Below are 23,198 nucleotides of genomic sequence, written 5' to 3' on the forward strand. Positions count from 1 at the left end.
GATTGCTACATCGCTACTGTTTATCTGTTAAGACTAGTTCCCAGGTGTTGAGACCAAGGACCTCACACCTAAGACTAGGAGATTGCTACATTGCTACTGTTTATCTGTTAAGACTAGTTCCCAGGTGTTGAGACCAAGGATCTCACACCTAAGACCAGGAGATTGCTACATCGCTACTATTTATCTGTTAAGACTAGTTCCCAGGTGTTGAGACCAAGGACCTCACACCTAAGACTAGGAGATTGCTACATTGCTACTGTTTATCTGTTAAGACTAGTTCCCAGGTGTTGAGACCAAGGACCTCACACCTAAGACTAGGATTGTTATTTATATTCTGTTACCTGTTATTATCTCTGTACTTTATCTGTCCGTGTGTTGCCGACTCTGCTTGTCTGACCTTTCTGGCTGTCACCCAACCCTTGGGTGGTCAGCCTTACTGCACTATCTGTGACACTTGCTATTCAGGTGTTCACCAACGGCAAGCACAGGTTTAGAGTCACCTGCTCCTCAGGAGACCATCTTGCAGCTCAGCTCAGCCAGTGGTCTCTATCACTAAGGAGTCCACTGGCTGCAGTACAGTCTGATTCCCTGCCCTCAGGGAATCCTTGGCTGCAGTACAGTCTGATTCCCTACTCCTCGGGAAGTCCCTGGCTGCAGTCTAATCCTATCTCTCATTCAACCAGTTATAACTCCGGCAGTCCTGTCAGTGGTTCCTGCTCCTCAGGTGTCCACCGGCTGCACTACCATCCGATTCCCTGTTCCCCAGGGAATCCTCGGCTGCAGTTCCATCATAATCACTCATTCCACCAACGGTCCTCTTTGCAGCCCAGTCAGTGGGACCCTGCCCCTCAGGGGTCCACTGGCTACAGTGCAGTCTGGTTCCCTGCTCCTCAGGGAATCCTTGGCTGCAGTAGTATCTGTATCTCCCGCCCCACGGGAGATAACTTCTCTGATTACTGTTGCACCAAACACTATATCACATTGGGTGTCCTGTGTCTAGCTATACTAGTATTATTGGTGATTCTGCAGATCACACATAATCGGGTATAGCATCTGTGGTGATACTGCAGATCACCAATAATCAGAAGAATCTGAGTTGCTGACACCAATCGTTACAGGGGGGGGGGGGGGGGGGGGGTTAGGGTTAGGTGTCAGGTAGGTAGGTTGGGGAGGATTAGGGTTAGGTTTTAGGTAGATAGTTTGTACGGGGGGAGTATTAAGGTTAGGTGTTAGGTAGGTAGTTTGTGTGTGTGTGTGTGGGGGGGGGATTTAGGGTTAGGTGTCAGGTAGGTAGGTTGGGGAGGATTAGGGTTAGGTGTTAGGTAGGTAGTTTGTGTGTGTGTGTGTGTGGGGGATTTAGGGTTAGGTGTCAGGTAGGTAGGTTGGGGAGGATTAGGGTTAGGTGTTAGGTAGGTAGTTTGTACGGGGGGGGGGGGGATTAGGGTTAGGTTTCAGGTAGGTAGGTTGGGGAGGATTGGGGTTAGGTGTTAGGTAGGTAGTTTGTGTGTGTGTGGGGGGTTAGGGTTAGGTGTCAGGAAGGTAGGTTGGGGGGAATAGGGTTAGGTGTTAGGTAGGTAGTTTATGTGTGTGTGGTGGGGGGGGGGATTAGGGTTAGGCATTAGGTAGGTAGTTTGTAGGAGGGGATTAAGGTTAGGTGTGAGGCAGGTAGTTTGTGCAGGGTGTGGGATTAGGGTTAGGCGTTAGGTAGGTAGTTTGTGTGTGTGTGTGTGGAAGGACTAGGGTTAGGCATCAGGTAGGTAGTTTGTGTGTGTGTCTGTGTGTGTGTGGGGGGGGGGGGGGGGGAGGGGGTTAGGGTTAGGTGTTAGGTAGGTAGTTTGTGTGGGGGGGTTTAGGGTTAGGTGTCAGGTAGGTAGGTTGGGGGGGAGGGATTAGGGTTGGGATTCAGAGGGGAGGGTTCTGTAGGCTTGGGTTAGGCTTAGGTTAGGCCATAGTAAAATATCGGTATTAAATACAGATATTTTACTATCCGGATTACTTGGCACCCATATCTCCATGTGCCTTTTTACGATATACGCCCGGTGAGTAGCGACAGGGGCGAGGAGGATACGGGAAGCCTCTGCAGGTAATTATCTGCTTTTTGACCCGAGGTTCAGATTAATATTATTATTATTATTATTTAGTATTTATATAGCGCCGACATATTATGCAGCGCTGTACAATGTATATATATATATATATATATATATATATATATCTTGTCACTAATATATGATGTCCATGATTTATCACTCATTACTTCCTGCAATGGATGTTGCATGTGACTGTAAAGGTACAAACTCTAATCCACTAATCTGTCACCTAACTTCAATGTATTCTCTTATGACCTGGGCAAGAGCTGTAATGTTTTGTCACCCAGTTTTTTTTTTATTTTAAATTAAAGTGGACCTGAACTCTTACACAGGACAGAAGGAAAACATAGAGAAATGAGTTTAACCTGTTTAATTCCCCCTCATCTGTAACTAATCACAAGTTGTAATTTGATCTCTCCCCTTGTCAGCTGACTGCCACGGCAGATACGATCATTTGAAAACAAAGGATGTTAATAATATGTCTGTTTCCATGAAAGCAGGAAGTAGACACACTGCAGATTTATTGCAGGATTTGTATCAGCTGTAACAAAGAAATGTTTTTCTTTAAAGCTTATTATGCTGTTGCATATTTTTTAGAGCAGAGAGGAAGTTCTGAGTTCAGGTCCAGTTTAAGCCTGCCTGCGACATTGCTGATGTTTTCTTATTGTCTCCAACTTTAGTAAATAAACCCTTCTGCATTAATCTTTAGGAACAGGCATGGTCATGGTCCGCAGTAGGGATGGCCCTGCTTAGGAGAACTTATGAGGAAGCACATGATCAGTTTGATCAGCTGATAGATTTGTAAGGCTCTGATTTGCTGGTCATGATCATGTGCTAAAAAAAGTGGGATCAGCGCATCACCAGGCCGCCACCGATTGGCTTCAACTCAGAGATGCGCTGAGCCCCCCCAGAGACTGCAAACGCACCTTGAACCAAACAGAAGCTCTGCATATACACCAAAAGCAAAACTGTTAAGTGGGAGCAGCTGGCCGGAAATAAATTGAAACATAGTAAAGAGCTGAGCAGCGCTACTTAAAAACAGATGAATGCTTACCTGCAAAAGTGTGCAAGCCCCACTGGTGGGATAAAATACACACTGAGCACACACATGACCTGTCTACCGCTTGGAGGATGTTGGTTTCCTCTAACAGCTTGCATGCAACTTGTTAGGTACTCGTCCCTCCCACTGTCGTAGAAGTCTTTCCTCCATGGGAGGGGACCTAACACTAACTAAATTATACCTATGCATATGCATAGCCTGGGCGCGCTACCAAGTAAAATTGAAAATTGCGTAAAAAAAGTGGGATCAGCGCATCACCAGGCCGCCACCGATTGGCTTCAACTCAGAGATGCGCTGAGCCCCCCCAGAGACTGCAAACGCACCTTGAACCAAACAGAAGCTCTGCATATACACCAAAAGCAAAACTGTTAAGTGGGAGCAGCTGGCCGGAAATAAATTGAAACATAGTAAAGAGCTGAGCAGCGCTACTTAAAAACAGATGAATGCTTACCTGCAAAAGTGTGCAAGCCCCACTGGTGGGATAGAGGAAACCAACTGTTAGAGGAAACCAACATCCTCCAAGCGGTAGACAGGTCATGTGTGTGCTCAGTGTGTATTTTATCCCACCAGTGGGGCTTGCACACTTTTGCAGGTAAGCATTCATCTGTTTTTAAGTAGCGCTGCTCAGCTCTTTACTATGTTTCAATTTATTTCCGGCCAGCTGCTCCCACTTAACAGTTTTGCTTTTGGTGTATATGCAGAGCTTCTGTTTGGTTCAAGGTGCGTTTGCAGTCTCTGGGGGGGCTCAGCGCATCTCTGAGTTGAAGCCAATCGGTGGCGGCCTGGTGATGCGCTGATCCCACTTTTTTTACGCAATTTTCAATTTTACTTGGTAGCGCGCCCAGGCTATGCATATGCATAGGTATAATTTAGTTAGTGTTAGGTCCCCTCCCATGGAGGAAAGACTTCTACGACAGTGGGAGGGACGAGTACCTAACAAGTTGCATGCAAGCTGTTAGAGGAAACCAACATCCTCCAAGCGGTAGACAGGTCATGTGTGTGCTCAGTGTGTATTTTATCCCACCAGTGGGGCTTGCACACTTTTGCAGGTAAGCATTCATCTGTTTTTAAGTAGCGCTGCTCAGCTCTTTACTATGATCATGTGCTAAACCAGGAAGTCATCACAGCAAATCAGAGGCTTACAAATCTATCAGCTGATCAAACTGATCATGTGCTTCTCCATGAGTTCTCCTAGGCTGGGCCATCCCTAGTCTGCAGCTGGATGGAGGGATACATGTAAATCAATAAAACTGACTGCAGCCCAGAGCCGTATATACAGTTGTATATGTAAGACTGGGCCACCATCAGAAATTTTGGGGCCCCTCACACATCATCAAGCCTGCCCCCCCCTCCTTGGACCCACCCACTGGTTGCTGTGCCCACCCACTAGCCACCCCACCCCCGTGTCCGTGCGCGAAGTGCGTTGCGGCAAAAAATGTGCATGACTCCGACATTGAAGAAAGCTGCATTCACAGCGTGATGTGGCAAAAAGTGGGCGTGACCATGCCATGTTGTGGGTGGAGCCAAATACTAGCAAAATACAGGTAGTCCACGGTTGACAAATGAGACTTGTAGGTCCGTTCTTATCCTTTATCCGTTCTCTTTTGTCCCCCTCTGTCTCACCTCAGTTTGTGCCTCTTTTGTGTCCCTCTGTGTGACCTCATGTTCCCGTCTCATCTCTTTTCTCCCTGTGCCTCTTTTGTTCGCCTCTGTTCCCCCCTGTGCCTCTTTTATCCCTCTGTGTTACCTCTTGTCCCCTTCTGTCTCAGCTCGTCCCCTGCCCTAGCCAGGTATAGGTGCCCCCAGTATAAGTAGCTAGGTATAGGTTCCCCCAGTATAGGTAGCCAGGCATAGGTGTCCCCAGTATAGGTAGCCAGGCATAGGTGCCCCCAGTATAGGTAGCCAGGCATAGGTGCCCCCAGTATAGGTAGCCAGGCATAGGTGCTCCCAGTGTAGATAGCCAGGCATAGGTGCCCCCAGTATAGGTAGCCAGGCATAGGTGCTCCCAGTATAGATAGCCAAGCATAGGTGCCCCCAGTATAGGTAGCCAGGCATAGGTGTCCCCAGTATAGGTAGCCAGGCATAGGTGCCCCCAGTATAGGTAGCCAGGCATAGGTGCCCCCAGTATAGGTAGCCAGGCATAGGTGCTCCCAGTGTAGATAGCCAGGCATAGGTGCTCCCAGTGTAGATAGCCAGGCATAGGTGCTCCCAGTATAGATAGCCAAGCATAGGTGCCCCCAGTATAGGTAGCCAGGCATAGGTGTCCCCAGTATAGGTAGCCAGGCATAGGTGCCCCCAGTATAGGTAGCCAGGTATAGGTTCCCCCAGAATAGTATAGTAGCCAGCTATAGGTGGTGCCCCAGTATAGAAAGTCCGCTGTAGCGTGCTCACTCATCTGTTCCCCATGTCCAAGCGCTGATGTCACGCTCTCAGTGCTGCAACACAGTGTGCTGGTTAGTGAGCCACAGGCCCGCAGCCAGCACATGCGACCCTTCCAGTGCTTTGGGGGGCCCAGGGCCCCCAGAAACCCTGGGCCCCTCACTGCAGTCTCAGTTGCCCCCCCCCCCCCCCCCCCCCCGATGGCTGCCCTGATGTAAGAGGTGTATTGTCAGGGACCCCACGTGGGGTGATGGTGGGAGAAGGCGTTGGAGGAAGCTCTGTGCGCTGTGATTAGACACTTGTGGATTGTGTGGTTGGAACCTGCAGCGGCCGATGTGCTTTTTGCTGATGTATTGGAATTGCTTTTCTGTGGCTGCAGCTGTTGCACCATGTGTGTCGGTCACAACAAGTTCCAGATAAGGTTTATAGTTTCTACGAGCCAAAGTCCAGCATTATTCACTGATTTATTTTTGTACCTTTCTCCAAAGATCAGCATATGCTAATACTGTAGTATAGTGCTAAATCTTAAAGGACAACTCCCTATTTTGTACTAAAATCTTAAAAACATAAATTATCAAATGATCACTGCACAGTTGATTGTGTAACTGCATGTCATCAAAGCTAACCTGCAGGCTTACCCCCCCCCCCCTTTCACCCCCCCAAAAGCGCAAAAAGTTACATACTTCCCTAAGTAAGGGCTGGTTCAGACGGACGCTTGCGGAGCGTTTACCGCAAGCGTTCGGAACGTCGCGGTAAACGCTACCATTCAAGTGAATGGGAACGTTTACACCGAGCTTTTGCACGCTTTTACCCGAACGCGGCGTTCGGGTCCCGATTTTTGCGAGCGTTCGAGCTGCCCCTGGAAGCGACATGTCGCTTCCAGGGAGCGGCCAACTGCGACGGCTAATGTTCCCCTTGGGGAAAAAAAAACGCGACCGCATCGGAACGCGACCGAAGGCTACTGAAAGCCTGACCGCGCAGCCGCTGCAACGCCCCCAGACGCGACGCTACGCAGACGTCCGTCTGAACCAGCCCTAAAGGGAAACCTTTGGTTTAGGGGCATAGGCAAACATGTGCTCTCTCGCGCATGAGCAGTACGGAGCCACCCCTCTTTGGAAGCACTTGGGCTCCTGAAGACTTCCAAAGCCTCCCGCGGCAGATGATTCGAAGGCGGGAGAGAGCGCTGGAAGTAGGGGACCTTGAGAGGAGTGTGAAGGCTCAATAAGACTCACAGCCTCCCCCTCTTTAGGTAAGTATATTTTTTTATTATTTCAAAATCGCTTCAATTTTGCTTTAAGTGCAATGAGCACTAGAGGGAACACAGCATGAAAAAGCATGTGGGCGGAGTAAAGCTACAATAACAGTGTACAGCAGACAATGATGATGCTACCACTGACAGTCATGCAGCTGACTTACGGTTGGTAGAGGACGTTGAATTTGTGCAGTTCATGATCTGTCATGTTCTGCGAAAAGAAAAAAAAACACATCATTAAATCCCCTATTTAAATACAATATCAGCAGATAGCATTATGTACAGTAAAGTTCACCAACAACAATAGACAAAGCTCCATATATCTGCTTGTTTATCATTTGTTAACCAAAGCTGTGCTTGCATAGTAAAATAGTAAAATGTGGTTTTGTCTCCTATTACAGCATATAAGCCAAGGAAATAAAAGAATGCGTCGGAATAATCAAAGCGGGTACTGAGCCTTTGTAAAACAAAGTGAATATTCTTTGCATGGTGTAACCTGTTCCGCTGTCACCTCCTGATTACGCTCAGTTTCCCATATTACTGGCTCTACACAACAGAACCACAATAAAGGGAATACTGACAATAGAAGCTGCTTGATGTTATCGGTGATTTGCATCATGTGTACCGTAAAGTTATGCAAACCTCCAAAACACCAGCGTGAGGCTTTGTCAGAAGATGTGGCTATTCTATTCAACGCACGGCGGAAAAGAAACTGGCTTTATAGAGCCCCCTGCTTCTCGTCTGAATTGGACATTATAGCTTTGAATATATTGGGAAGTTTAGCAAAAGTGATGCGTGAAATGCCATCTTTAAAGTTTGACTGCAGAAACATAAACTAATTTACCAGACAACTCAGTAGTGTAACTTTTTCTTTTGTAATCTTATCAGACTTGAATACTGGGCCTACCTAACCAAACCAGAATCGCATGATCATGTATTTTGTACCGTTTGCCTTGTATAGCTTTCTCCTATGTTGTATAACCTTGTTACGTCTGTCATCCTTTGTATGATTGTATGTAGTTATTGTCCAGCGCTGCGTAATATGTTGGCGCTTTATAAATACAATAAATAATAATACTGTATATTCCTGCATATAAAACTACTTTTTAACCCTTGAAAATCTTCTGAAAAGTTGGGGGTCGTCTTATACGCCGGGTGCCATTGATGTCAGTTGATCCACCCTATCCTGTTACCGCCTCTCAGATCTCACTGCTGAGAACTGTAGTGAAGTGGCGCAGAAGCACTTGTGTGAGATCTGAGAGGCAGAGGAGGAGGTAAATAGGATACAAGGGTGGGCCGAAAGGTGTGAAAGAGGCATGTTTTATGGGCACAGCACAATCTATTCTTCCATACCGCTCTGATAAACAGGAAGACAAGGAGAGCTGACCAATTCAACAAGTCAATCGCCTATATACTGCTATATACTGGGTACCACATACTGTACAGTACAGCACCAGTATCTGTTCATACATAGTACCAGTATATATATATATATTTTTTTTTAATTTTTATTTGGTGTGCATTGGAAGAGGGGTAGTCTTATACAGCGAGTATATCCCAAACTCTATATTTTAACTGGAAAATTTATGGGGTCGTCTTATACGCCCAGTCGTCTTATACGCCGGAATATATGGTAATACAAAACAATAATCAATGTTTCTGCTCTTCTCTTCCTATAGACATGTTCTACTGGCGGCTTAACGTGAACCCGAGGTGAAAATAAACCGATACGATAAACAATTGTATTTATCCTTCTACTCCTAAAAATGACTTTTTTTTAGATATCCCTTGGTTTTATTTTACACTAGCAGATCTAAACTGGTTTAAAAACGGGCTCTAGGCCCTCCTCACAACCCCCTTCCCCCCGTGACCACCGCTGCCGGCCGCATGTCAGCCCACACACGCCACCCCTCCCCCCCTTGGCCACGTCCTCCTCCTGTCCCAACAGGCGCTCGTGCTACACATGCACAGTAGCACAAAAGCACAGACACAGGGACAGGAGACGCAGGGACAGTGGGGTTTTATTAGGTAGGATTTCAACATTTACAAAGTAGATTGAATGTTTTGTTGCCTCTGCTCAGTGGCAGTCTATTAAGTGTCCCAGTGTCAAAATACATGAACTATTGACCTTTTTTTTAATCTCTTTATGGTCTCAGAAGTTGTATTCTGCCAGGAAAACTTTTATGGCTCTAATCTAAAACAAGTGTTGCCATCATGGTCTCACACCCATTGCAAGTGTACATACAAAAACACCTGATCTGAAGAATACTCCCCTGTATCGGAGGAAGGGAATGTTAGTAGTTGGGGGGCCCCCACAGCTCTAGGCCCCCCTGCCATTTCAGATGCTGCTCCCCTCTAGTTATGCCCCTGTTACTATGGTAATTATGATTAATGTCAGTTGGCAGAGGACAATGGTATTATTCCTTACTGATCTGTGACTTCCCATCAAGGCGACAAGTTTGGCTCAAAGTTTTGTGAAGATTCTAGTTATCGCCTAAGACAGGAATAGACATTGCAACCTTTGTGCTGTAATGCGGTTGTTATGGCTGTACAAAAGCTGAACAATTCTGGATGCTTTTACATAATAGGAAGGAAATTGTAAGTACAAATGTCATATGAGTTTACAGCACCAGCTGCCTGCCCCAGGGAGAAGGAACTCGCGTCTCCTTGTACCATACTACAAATGCTCCAATGATTATATTCACAGCACAGCAGATGGGATGCAAACTTTAATTAATCTCAGGTGGCTTTTTTATGTTTGTTAACAAAGACGTAAAAACTCCATTCCGCGGCTGCAGCAACGCACACAATGGCGGAACGGCTGGGCATATTTTATCGCTTCGAGTTCTGACAGTCGTAATTCTGAATTTATAGTCGGCTCGTGATACCCCGGGACAGGTCAGCAGTTTCCAAGGTGCGCGGTCGCCACGGATGAGGTCTCTTGCTTTCTAAGTTCACGTATTAAGCACACGGCTTTTGCTCCTCGATGGAAACTTGCAGACGTTTCGTAATTTCATGGCTTTCCGGATTGGGTTGTTAGGAAAGGAAATGTGATTAAGAGTTGCGCAGCGCAGTGTCTTCTTATCCAAATAAAAAAGCAATACAGCTGACAATAAATGAGACAAACAAGCCATACAGCTTTACAGTGATTGCTTTGTCACCTCAGTATATCGTAAGAGAAGACCTGTGAGGAAGAGGATGCAGGACCGGTTCTCTTTTTTTGCAGTTGCACTCATGGAGTATGCCCTCAATTCACTAAGGGCAATTTGGTAAAATAATTTAGGTCGGTAAAATGCTGCATTCGGTATTTTGCACTTTTTTCAGAATTCCACAAGATTTCTCGCATGCGGTAGAAGTTTGGTAATATACCGAAAAAGCATTCTTCAATTCACTAAGTCCTGCTCGGTAAGTCTCACCAGCTGTGGAGCAGGTCAGCTTAGTAAGTCTCACCAGCTGTGGAGCAGGTCAGCTTAGTAAGTCTCACCAGATGTGGAGCAGGTCAGCTTAGTAAGTCTCACCAGCTGTGGAGCAGGTCAGCTTAGTAAGTCTCACCAGCTGTGGAGCAGGTCAGCTTAGTAAGTCTCACCAGCTGTGGAGCAGGTCAGCTTAGTAAGTCTCACCAGCTGTGGAGGAGGTCAGCTTAGTAAGTCTCACCAGCTGTGGAGCAGGTCAGCTTAGTAAGTCTCACCAGCTGTGGAGCAGGTCAGCTTAGTAAGTCTCACCAGCTGTGGAGAAGGTCAGCTTAGTAAGTCTCACCAGCTGTGGAGCAGGTCAGCTTAGTAAGTCTCACCAGCTGTGGAGCAGGTCAGCTTAGTAAGTCTCACCAGCTGTGGAGCAGGTCAGCTTAGTAAGTCTCACCAGCTGTGGAGCAGGTCAGCTTAGTAAGTCTCACCAGCTGTGGAGCAGGTCAGCTTAGTAAGTCTCACCAGCTGTGGAGCAGGTCAGCTTAGTAAGTCTCATCAGCTGTGGAGCAGGTCAGCTTAGTAAGTCTCACCAGCTGTGGAGCAGGTCAGCTTAGTAAGTCTCATCAGCTGTGGAGCAGGTCAGCTTAGTAAATCTCACCAGCTGTGGAGCAGGTCAGCTTAGTAAATCTCACCAGCTGTGGAGCAGGTCAGCTTAGTAAGTCTCACCAGCTGTGGAGCAGGTCAGCTTAGTAAATCTCACCAGCCGTGGAGCAGGTCAGCTTAGTAAGTCTCACCAGCTGTGGAGCAGGTCAGCTTAGTAAGTCTCACCAGCTGTGGAGCAGGTCAGCTTAGTAAATCTCACCAGCTGTGGAGCAGGTCAGCTTAGTAAGTCTCACCAGCTGTGGAGCAGGTCAGCTTAGTAAGTCTCACCAGTTGTGGAGGAGGTCAGCTTAGTAAGTCTCACCAGCTGTGGAGCAGGTCAGCTTAGTAAGTCTCACCAGCTGTGGAGCAGGTCAGCTTAGTAAGTCTCACCAGTTGTGGAGGAGGTCAGCTTAGTAAGTCTCACCAGCTGTGGAGCAGGTCAGCTTAGTAAATCTCACCAGCTGTGGAGCAGGTCAGCTTAGTAAGTCTCACCAGCTGTGGAGCAGGTCAGCTTAGTAAATCTCACCAGCCGTGGAGCAGGTCAGCTTAGTAAGTCTCACCAGCTGTGGAGCAGGTCAGCTTAGTAAGTCTCACCAGCTGTGGAGCAGGTCAGCTTAGTAAATCTCACCAGCTGTGGAGCAGGTCAGCTTAGTAAGTCTCACCAGCTGTGGAGCAGGTCAGCTTAGTAAGTCTCACCAGCTGTGGAGCAGGTCAGCTTAGTAAGTCTCACCAGCTGTGGAGCAGGTCAGCTTAGTAAATCTCACCAGCTGTGGAGCAGGTCAGCTTAGTAAGTCTCACCAGCTGTGGAGCAGGTCAGCTTAGTAAGTCTCACCAGCTGTGGAGCAGGTCAGCTTAGTAAGTCTCACCAGCTGTGGAGGAGGTCAGCTTAGTAAGTCTCACCAGCTGTGGAGCAGGTCAGCTTAGTAAGTCTCACCAGCTGTGGAGCAGGTCAGCTTAGTAAGTCTCACCAGCTGTGGAGCAGGTCAGCTTAGTAAGTCTCACCAGCTGTGGAGCAGGTCAGCTTAGTAAATCTCACCAGCTGTGGAGCAGGTCAGCTTAGTAAGTCTCACCAGCTGTGGAGGAGGTCAGCTTAGTAAGTCTCACCAGCTGTGGAGCAGGTCAGCTTAGTAAGTCTCACCAGCTGTGGAGCAGGTCAGCTTAGTAAATCTCACCAGCTGTGGAGCAGGTCAGCTTAGTAAATCTCACCAGCTGTGGAGCAGGTCAGCTTAGTAAGTCTCACCAGCTGTGGAGCAGGTCAGCTTAGTAAGTCTCACCAGCTGTGGAGCAGGTCAGCTTAGTAAGTCTCACCAGCTGTGGAGCAGGTCAGCTTAGTAAATCTCACCAGCTGTGGAGCAGGTCAGCTTAGTAAGTCTCACCAGCTGTGGAGCAGGTCAGCTTAGTAAGTCTCACCAGCTGTGGAGCAGGTCAGCTTAGTAAATCTCACCAGTCGTGGAGCAGGTCAGCTTAGTAAATCTCACTAGTCGTGGAGCAGGTCAGCTTAGTAAGTCTCACCAGCTGTGGAGGAGGTCAGGTGGAAAGCTGTGAGTCTTCCCACAAGTGGGGTGCAGTAGTTGTTTTTTTTCTGTCCAGTGCATCCCTGGCATCTCTTTAGGCATGCTGCAGCCACTAGAGGGAGTTCTTCGGTATACCAGTGTATAGATATAGATAGTGCTCCTGTCTTCCTCTATCCATGCTGACTGCCTCGTCTTAGTGATCCAGCCGTGTAATTGCGTAATAGCACATGCTGGGTCCAGGGCCGGCACTACCATAGAGGCAAAGGGGGCAATTGACCCAGGACCCCTAAGTGCTGCTGGGCCCCCAAGTCTCCTCATGACTAGTGCTCCCCAGGGCCCTTTTGCCAGCATAGCAGCTCACTGCCCAGGTATGCAGCCCCATTTGTTCTCGACCTCTTCATTCCTGAACACTTCCTCTTCTCCATGACCTATCACAGGTAATTAGGCAATAACATGTGCCAGGTCACGGAGAAGAGGTGTCCCTGTGAGGATGAAGATGACAGTGCATGCAATGCAGCAGAGCACCTTGGACTGGTGAGTGGCTATGCTGACAAAAACGCTGCAGGGGCCCTAGTTGTACAGGGGGAGATCTGGGGGAGGGCAGTTGACTCAGGATCCCAGGGGAGTGAATATGCTGGAGGAGGGAGTGTCAGGTTGGCCCCCCAGGTGAATTTTGCCCCAGTGCCCCATTGTGGCTTGAACCGGCCCTGGCTGGGTCACTAAAAAGAGGCAGGCAGCGTGGATGGATGAAGACCGGAGCATGTGACAGGTGAGTTCACTTTGCTCACAACACTGCAGGGGCACCGGAGACAACATCCGTGTGGCAGGGGAGAAGGAAGGGGGTGGAAGGCAAGGGGCACTCAGGTTAAATTTTGCCTCGGGGACCCAACGTTGCTTCAACCGGCCCTGACTGTATCTACATTAGGGATGAGCACACAGATTTCAAGGAATTCCGATAAAGAGTCGGAAATTTTTCAGAACGCTACTTGCCCGCATTGTTTTTGATCTAAAGAAATTGTTGTTATTGATCTGAAGAAGCGGACTGTGCTTCGCGAAATGCGTTATCCTTCCAGTGTCTGAACTTTAAAAAATTGTTTTACCTCATATGGGCTTTGTCCTCTTTGGAGGTAAGCTTTTTATTTTATAATTTTATTATTGATTGAACCATTTTTCACAAAAAAGTACCACTGCAGCTTTAACTACCTGCGGACCGAGCGAGTATAAATCTACGGCGGGCAGGGGGCGCTGCGGTCCTGACCGGACGTAAGCTCTACGTCCCATTGACCGCACGCCCCCGCCCGTCCCCGCCCGTCCCCATCGCTCGGTCCGCTCTGCCCCCGCCGCAATGTGCTGCCCTGCCGCATCTATGACAGCAGAGCACTGTGAGCCGGGCAGGAGCCGTTTTCATTGGCTCCTGGCCCTGTCATTCATGTAAGCCGTTCCCATTGGCTTACATGGAATGACAGGGTCAGGAGCCAATGAAAGCGGCTCCTGACCGGCGCACAGCGATCTGCCGTCATAGCGACGGCAGAGAGAGCAGCCTGCGGCGGGGACAGAGCGGCGTGTCCGGCGGGAGCAATGGTAACTTGCGGCGATTCGTCGGGAAGCGGCGGTTTGCTGGACCAGCACCCTCTGGTCCTTAAGGGGGCAGAGGGTGCTGGTCCAGAAAGGGTTAAGGCCTCGCTGCAGGGCCGCACAACTCAGCACACAAGTGATTACCCCCCTTTTATCCCCACCAACAGAGCTCTCTGATCTGATCGCTCCCCAGATGTTTTTATTTTTTTAATAAATATTTGTTTGTCTTATTTTGTAATATTTTTGACAATTTTTAAAATTTATTTTGCCATCCCCTCTCCCTCCCTACCACAGCCAGCCAATCAGCATGATAGGCTGTGATAGGCTTCAGCCTATGACAGCTGATCACTTTTGTGCCACCCAGGGGGACAGCCGTGTCACACGGCTGTCCCCTGTACAGCGCTGCCATAGATCGCAGCGCTATACCCTGTTAAGAGGTTTTGCCGTCTAACAGTCTCTGAGCGATGATCGCCGCTGGGAGACTGAAGGCGGGGCTACGTCATCCAAGCTGGGATGTGCGAGCATCGGCGTACGTAATCTCCTGCAAACCACTGCCCCAGGACTTTATGCCGATTGGCGTAAGGAATTCCTGGGGCTGCCGCCGCAGCCACGCCCCTCGGCATGACGCAGTCGGCAAGTGGTTAAGCTCTATTTTGGGGAGCCTCTTTCTCTCCAGTTATAGATTTCACAGCCCCCCTTTATAATGTGGGTTTTTTTTTTCCAGTCAGGATCCCCACAACAGTATAAGAAGGAAGAACAAGTTCATAAACGCTCTACCCCCATGGTAACACATACCAGTCGGTGCAGGATCTAGAGAGCCAGTCCTTTAGTACAAACCATGGAATAAGGATCCGCAGACCAGGCTTAGCTTAGTGAAAAAATGTCCGTTCTTTATTAGAAAAGTATAAGAAGGAAACTGCTAGCTTAAAGCGGTTTAAAACCCTGACATAATATTCAATAAAAACATTTTTACCTACTTTTTATATGCCATACGGTTATCACATTTGCATTTGGGCATAAGTATTAATATTCATTTAGAAGTTATAGGTTTCCAAAAGTACAGTTTTTTGCTTTGTGAGCTGACTTTAAATTTTATTAATAACTGGTTGTATTCATTCATTCGTTCATTCATGCAGGCAGACGTGCTTTCAGTGTCTCTCTGTCTCCAGCAGCTCCTGCACAGGCAGAGAATGTGTCACACTCCTCACTTGATACATTTAAGTAAACACAAGATAACATTATCTAAAGTTTGGATGCATCTGCAATTCAACGCACTCAACTTACAAGCTCTGTGTGTAACCCTTTGAATGCTGGTCTAGTAAAAAAAAAAATGCTGGTTGCATATAATATGCTGTAAATAATGTTTTAGAGCAAAGATGAAATGCAGGGTTATATTCCGCTTTAATATAGGTAAAATCTCTTTGCTTTCTATATTCCGTGCTAATTAGGCAAGGAGGGCATTAGGCAGAGCAAAATGAGCCAAGTACAGCAGCCGGTCTCATTTCACTTGTCATCAGTTTAGTGCTTCCAGAACAATGACAAATGGACCCTGCAGATTACAGCACATTGTTCTTTGCTGTATAACTGAACTTGATGAAATGAGTTGTCCTTGTCCTTTCTATTTCAGTGAATAGAAAAAAATTGCACAGCCCTGACATCTAGTGGTAAATGGAAGTATGGAGCGACTAGGTACTTTATTAAAGGATACCAGAGCCAAATGAAGGAGAAGAAACAGGGAAGCAGGCATGGACTGGCAGCTGTCCTGATACCCACCAAGGCCGGTTCTAGTAACAGTGGGGCCCCAGAGCAAAATTAACCCAGAGGCCCTCCAACAGGCACCCACCGACCAAAAAGCGGCATTAGGGACCCATTGTAGCAGCCAAATTTCACTCCTGGGCCCTTCATCAGTGTTGCGCCTCATCATCTGCCCACCAGCACAGGGAGGCAACAGGGAGGCAACAGGGAGGCAACAAATATTGGAGGAGACACCCTGAGGGCCCCTACAGGCTCTGGGGCCCTGGGGCGATTGCCCCCTTTGCCTCTATGGTAGCGCCGGCCCTGATACCCACTGCTCCCCCTTCTCCGCTCTGCCCCTCCGATCCTACCTAAGTATCCCCCGTAACCCTCTTTCAGGTCGCCAGAGTCAGGCATTAGTGCGCAGGCGCTGGCCCAGCTGCCCACGTCCTACACCGCGTGCCCATAGCAGGGAGTGCTCCGCACATTTGATTTTAAAAAAACAGGGTAGGGGTGTAAATGGACTATGAAATATATTTAAAGTGGACCTGAACTTTTGCACAGGGTAGAAGGAAAACAGAGAGAAAAGCACCCTGTATGTATTTAGAGAGTTTAGCCTGCCCAATCCCGCCCTCATCTGTGACTAATCACAAGTTGTAATTTGATCTCTACCCTGTGTCAGCTGATGGCCTTGACAGAGCAGCTAATTTGTAAACACAGGATGTTAACCATACGTCTGCTTCCATGAAAGCAGGAAGTAGACACACTGCAGGTTTATTGCAGGATTTGTATCAGCTGTGACAAAGACGTTTTTCTGTAAAGGTTATTATGCTGTTGCTTATCTTTTAAAGCAGAGAGGAAGTGCTGAGTTCAGATCCACTTAACCACTTGAGGACCCCCCTAAAGACCAGGCAGTTTCTGTCATAATTGGCCACTGCAGCTTTAAGGCCAAGCACACAGCACATGAGTGATTCCCCCCCCCCTTTTCTCCCCACCAACTGAGCTCTCTGTTGGTGGCGTCTGATCGCGCCCCCTCCCCCCCCCCCCCCCCAGTGTTTATTTATTTTTTACACATTTATGTTCGTGTTTTTTTTTTTTTTACTATTTCTGTTTTTTTGTTGTTTTTTTTAGAAATCCCCTCCCTCCCCCCAGCCGGCCAATCACGCAATCGGCTGTCATAGGCTTCTGCCTATGACAGCCGATCGCTCTCTTGTCCCCCAGGTGTACACCGTGTCACACGGCTGTCCCCGGTACAGCGATGCTGCTGATCGCAGCACTGTACTATGTAAATAGATGGCGATCATGCCGTCTAACAGACTCCCGAGCGGCAATGTCCGCTCGGAGACTGAAGAGGGGAGGGAGCTCCGCCCCGTGAGAAGGAGATGCGTGCGCACCCTGCGCCCGATCTCCTGCAGTAGCCGGCTCCAGGACCTGACGCCAATTGCCGTTAGGCAGTCCTGGGGCTGCCGCCGTGGCCACGCCCCTTGGCGTGGAGCGGTCGTAGAGTAGTTAAAGGAGGCCATTAGTAACGACTCCACATTTTATCCTGAATCCACTTTGAGGCCTGGTTCACATCAAAATCCCTAGCGCCTAGCGATTTTACTAATCATTTTTGGACAGCGATTTTCAGAGCGATTTTTAGAGGAATTTGTGTTTTGGCACATTCCTTCATACTGAATCGCTCTAAAAAAAAAAAATCACAACGCTGCTGTGGGAACAGCCTGATAGGGTTACAGGAGCCAAGGGCTTTACAAAGTGCTGGCGCTTTGAAAAGAGCTCAGAAGCGCTCTTGGTGAGCACCAGCCCTAAGGGCCCTTTTCCACCTGCAATCGCTAGCGTTCACGCTGAACGCTAGCGATTGTTGAATCGCAAAACCGGCGATTCCCCCGACGTTTGCGGCCGCGATTTTGCTATGCTATGCACTGCATAGCAAAATCGCGGCAATTATCGCTCCGCCGCGCGTTCGCGTTCCCGACAAAAGCGAATCGCGGTAGTGGAAATGACCTACCGCGATTCCTATGTTAAAAAGCAAACCGTAGCGATTGTAAAATCGCTAGCGGTTTGCGGTTTTGCGATTCAGCCAGCGCAAACGCGCTGGTGGAAAAGGGCCCTGAGGGCCCGTTCACACTACATGCGTTTCCAGCCGCGTTTTGGAAACGCGTGCGGGGGGGCCGACACGCAGGACATCAGACATTGCATAGAGTGCAATGTCTGATGTTCACACAGCATGCGTTCCGGACCTGTGCGGTCCGGGAACGCATGCTGCACGCAGATTTTACAAAAACGCGCGGCTGTCCCATTCACTTTTCAGTGATGGGATCAGCCACGCAACGCATACGAACGCGGATGGCGTGCATTCGTACGCGTTGCGGTCCGCATGCGTTGCGGTCCGCACTTTGTAGTCTGAACGGGCCCTAAGTGTCCTTAAAATGGGACCTTGATGTACATAACATGCCCTATTGATTTTATCCACTTTTTCACCTGAGTTTTCTCCGAGGAGATAATTTTTCATCTTTGATTTAAAATAACTTTGTAGCACTTTTCAACTTTAAAAAAAATACCAAAAAAGTAGGTGAAAAAGTGCTATCAAAATTATTTTGAGTATTTTCTTACTTTCTGGTGGTGTAAAGGGCATTTTATTGACAAATTTAAAAAATATCACCTAGGAGAAAACACAGGTGAAAGGTGAATTGCATCTGGGCCCAGATGTCTAAGTGACAGATTCTGTCTGGGTCGGGACTGGGTCAGACTACAGTGCAACCCTCAGTGATTAGGAATTACAACCATAAAAAACTTTCCTAGCAGAAAATAGCTTCTGAGAGCAGGAAAGAGAGAAAAAGAGCCAATAGTTCATGGATTTTAGCTCTTGCGTACTTCAATGAATGTGTCATTGAGCAGAGACAATGACACAGTTAGAACATAATGTCAAAACATTGGTCAGGGGCTTTGGATAAATTGGGTTTGTTTTTTAACCACTTAACGACCAGCTAACGCCAATAGCAACAAACACAATTGCTAACTTCCAGTCAGAGCAATATCCTGCCTCTATCTGGCCAGCAGACGCTTGTCAGCCAATCAGGTGCACTGTCATACACCCTTTGCCTGCTGTACCATACCTAGCAGGAATTACATAGATTAGCATTCAGGTGGGGGGGCCCCAGTGAGTGAGAGAGACCTGGGGCCCCTGGGCTGTCATGTGGACCAGTGTTTGTGATTTTAAATTTTATTTTTTGCAGCTAACGCCAATAGGCGGCGCCTGGTCGTTTGTGGTTTTGCATGGAAACAGTGAACGAGCGGCCTTTACATGCCACTTCACGGAGGGTGTCTCCGTGATCAGTGTGCGAGCCGCCGATCGCGGCTCGCATGTGTAATGTAAACACGCGGGGAAGAAATCCCTGCTGTTTACATCAATACGGCGCTGCTGCGCAGCAGCACCGTGACGGAGATCGTCGATCCCCGGCCTCTGATTGGCCGGGGATCGCCGTCATTTGATAGGCAGAAGCCTATCCGGCGCAGGACGGATATCCGTCCTGCGCCGCTCAGAGGGGAAACCAGAGGGAGGGAACGGAGGTGAGGGCAGAAAACGCTGCGGACAGGGACGGACCAAGACCAAGTTGCACCTGGGGCAAGGTCAGGTTTTGGCGCCTAAAGGTCAGGTTTTGGCGCCTAAACTGCCATTCATTTTGCCGCCTTTTTAAGAATTCAACAAACTGCACCTGGGGCAAGATACCCGTTTGCCCCCCCCCCCCCCCCCAGATCCGTCCCTGGCTGCGGAGGGGGGCTTTGAGGAGCCCCCCCCCCGCAAATCAATAATAGCCGGCGGTGATCAGACCCCCCCAGCAGGACATCCCCCTAGTGGGGAAAAAAGGGGAGAAGTCTGATCGCCCTGCCATTAACACGATCTGTGCTGCGGGCTGGAGGGCCCATGCAGCACAGATCTTTGAGAAACAGCCCGGTCCTTAAGTGGTTAATGCACACAGATTGACGGATCGATCAGAAAATTGGATTTTTCTCTGTAATCTAGCCCAACTTGGGCTGCAGGCTCGGATTTACATCACAGAAGCCTATAGGCACAGATGTCCTGGCACCATAGACTTCACCCTCCATGAACCTACAATCCCCCGCTAATCCGCACCTCTGGCCCAGCTGTCACCTCTCCCTTAGTTCCCTTGCCTGTCATAGGTAGCTACAGGTGGCCCTTAGGTAGCCAGAGCTATCCTCGGTATTGAGTCGCTAAAGATGCCCCCAAGTATTAGGTAACAAGAGGTGCCCCCGACTGAAGGGAGATCTGGTCAGTGGAATGCTGAGACCCAGGTGAATAACCTCTCATATTCACTCCACTCTTGTGGAGGGAGCTGCCTTTTCACCATCAGGTCCCTCTAGGTACGTGCCTAGAGTGCCTTAATGCTCTGCATTACATTTGTCAGGACTGAACAGGTACCCCTTTTTTTTTTAAAATTTGAGCACCACCCCCTTAAGGATCCTCTGCACGGCACTATTGAGAGGGATATGGAGGCTGCCATATTTATCTCCTTTTAAACAATGCAAATTGCCCTGGCTGTCCTGCTGAGCCTCTGCCTCTATTATTATTAGCCATAGCCATTATCAGGGTCGGACTGGGCCACAGTAGTACAGTTTTTCCCTCGGTGGGCCCCGCCTCCTGGTCTCTGGTGGGCCCCCCTCCTTGTCTGATAGAGCTCCAATTGCTGCCTGCAGCACAAAAATTCTCTTCTCAGTGCTGTAATCACTCATGCTGAGAGCAGTGGCGTAGCTAAGGAGCTGTAGGCCCCGATGCAAGTTTTACAATGGGGCCCCCCAAGTACTCTATACATAACAATTGATACGGCGCACCAAAACCTGCCAATGGCAACTACAGTGTCAGAGGTGCAAGAAGGGGATGGGGACAGCTTGTTAATGATTACCACTGTTCAATGTATCTATAGAAGTGATTATTTTGAGCACAGGACCAATAGAGAGCTACTGTAGTTGAGGGAGGGCCCTTCGGGGCCCCTTTGGCCCAAGGGCCCCGATGAGGTCTCAACCTCTGCAACCTCTGCGGTCGCAACCTCTGCAAAGTAGGACATTACTTTATATTGAAGGAGGGGACTCTATGCAAAGTTTTGCTGGGCAGCAGTGTCTCTGAATTACAATGCTGCTAAGAGCATGTACATTTGGCCCTGTCCATAATACATCATGACCACGCCCACCTTCCGGTGCATGGTCACGCCCTTTTTTCACTGCAATCATGGGATGTGTGGGCCCCAGGTTAAAATTTCTTTGGTGGGCCCCCAGTGTCCCAGTCCGACCCAGGCCATTATTATTAGCCATAGCCATCGAGTCGACTCTGAACAAGCATGCAAATCAGGTGTTTCTGACTGAAATCTGACTTGATAATTGCATGCTTGTTTCGGCCAAGGCTGAAGTAGTGCCAGGTAACTAGAATTGGTTAAAAGGAAATAAATATGACAGGCTTCATACGCTTCTCATTTCAGAAATACTTTAAAAAAATACAAATATGCATTCTATTCTATTTAAAGAGACACTGAAGCGAAAAAAAAAATATGATATAGTGAATTGGTTGTGTACTATGAATAATTACTAGAGGATTAGCAGCAAAGAAAATATTCTCATACTTTTATTTTCAGGTATATAGTGTTTTTTCTAACATTGCATCATTCTATAATATGTGCAGATTACACAACACTCAGCATTCAAAATGAGTCTTTCAGAGCAGTCTGTGAAGTAATGACCTCTCCTCTAGCAGAGAAAAAGTAAACAGTTTACTTACAGTTGAGATAATAAAAGTCAGATAACAGCCCTCTCCACGACTAACTTAGTCGGAGAGCTTAATGGCTTGTTTGCATAGAGATAACAACTGGAGTTTCTCAACTCTTCCTGCACTGGAAACAGTTAGACTGATGTATCTGATCTTAATGTTTTATTTCTTAGCTGTACTACACATACAAATCATAATATCATAATTTTTTTTCCGCTTCAGTGTCTCTTTAAATTACACTATAAATATTGTGTTTTTTACTTAACATGGTTTCCCTTTTTGTTTTTCTCTAGAAATGTGTAGTAATTATTTTGGGCAATGGGTTGTACATGGCATTGATGAAGTGGTTTAATAATTCCAAGTGTGTGCAGCCTGTGAAACCCACATTCACCTGTATGACCCTATGGATATATTGGCACGATGCATGCGGAGAGGGGCTTGTGGACTTTCTCTTTATTAGAGCAATGTTTCAGAGGTAAGACCAGCATTTCCAAGATGGTAAATTAAAATAAAATAAACGTGATCATTTCCAGATGAATGCAGTGAATGCTTTCAAGTTTGATACTCAGTTTAACCTTCCTGGCGGTAAGCCCAAGCTGAGCTCGGGCTATGCCGCGCAGGAAGATATCTCAGCCCCTGGTGGGGCGATTTTCTTCATTTAAAATGCTGTACGCGCAGCTAGCACTTTGCTAGCCGCGCGTACAGCTTGATCGCCGCCGCTCTGCGGCGATCGCCCGCACGCAGCGGCGCAAGAGGGCCCCCCCCCGCCAGAGCCCTGCGCTGCCCGGACCAATGAGTTCCGGGCAGCGCTATGGGCTGGATCGGAGGTGTCTGACGTCAGGACGTCGGCGTCTGACATCATGTGGAACAGGTGCTTGCAGTGACAGCGGGCTCTGGAGTAACACCCAGGGCCGGATTTGTACTCTTTACTGCCCAAGGCCACTGTCACCAGCCGCCCCCCTTCAGTATAGGTAGCCAGATGACCCCTTCCCTCTAGTATAGGTAGCCAGATGACCCCTCCACCCTTTCCCTCCAGTATAGGTAGCCAGATGACCCCTCCCCCCTTTCCCTCCAGTATAGGTAGCCAGATGACCCCTCCCCCCTTTCCCTCCAGTATAGGTTGCCAGATGACCCCTCCCCCCTTTCCCTCCAGTATAGGTATCCAGATGACTCCTCCCCCTTTTCCCTCCAGTATAGGTAGCTAGATGACTCCTCCCCCCTTCCCTCTAGTATAGGTATCCAGATGACCCCTCCCCCCTTTTCCTCCAGTATAGGTTGCCAGATGACCCCTCCCCCCTTTCCCTCCAGTATGGGTAGCCAGATGACTCCTCCCCCTTTTCCCTCCAGTATAGGTATCCAGATGACCCCTCCCCCCTTTTCCTCCAGTATAGGTTGCCAGATGACCCCTCCCCCCTTTCCCTCCAGTATGGGTAGCCAGATGACTCCTCCCCCTTTTCCCTCCAGTATAGGTAGCCAGATGACTCCCTTAATCCCTTCTTTTCCCACCCCCCTTTCAGTATAGGTAGCCAGCTCACCTCCACACTGCAGCAGCCATCAGTGTCATTAATTTCTCCATTCGTCTCCAGTGCAGAAGCTTCCTCTTCCTTTCTGTCTCCAATACTGCCCAAGTTCATAGCCGCCGGCCACAATGCAAACGTGCACAGAGAGCAAGGTGGCTGCTGCAGAGGTGGCTGTCAGTGCTATCCTGATCTCCCTGCATTGCAGCATTTGCAAACTTGCAACAGCTGCAACAGTTTATCCTGCTGCTTTGG

At 48.4% G+C, this 23,198-nt stretch overlaps 1 protein-coding gene across 3 annotated transcripts in view; it reads right to left on the reverse strand.

Moving 5' to 3' along the window:
* Nucleotides 1-23,198, reverse strand: part of BLNK (B cell linker) — a 319,789-nt gene that overhangs the window by 242,935 nt on the left and 53,656 nt on the right. For all 3 annotated transcript variants that reach the window (XM_068258679.1, XM_068258680.1, XM_068258681.1), the window contains exon 3: nucleotides 6,946-6,992. In XM_068258679.1, coding sequence (XP_068114780.1) covers nucleotides 6,946-6,992 — 47 coding nt within the window. The remainder of the gene's footprint in view (nucleotides 1-6,945; nucleotides 6,993-23,198) is intronic.

The sequence above is a fragment of the Hyperolius riggenbachi genome, chromosome 10 (genome assembly GCF_040937935.1).
Source record: "Hyperolius riggenbachi isolate aHypRig1 chromosome 10, aHypRig1.pri, whole genome shotgun sequence".
NCBI classification, from domain to species: domain Eukaryota; kingdom Metazoa; phylum Chordata; class Amphibia; order Anura; family Hyperoliidae; genus Hyperolius; species Hyperolius riggenbachi.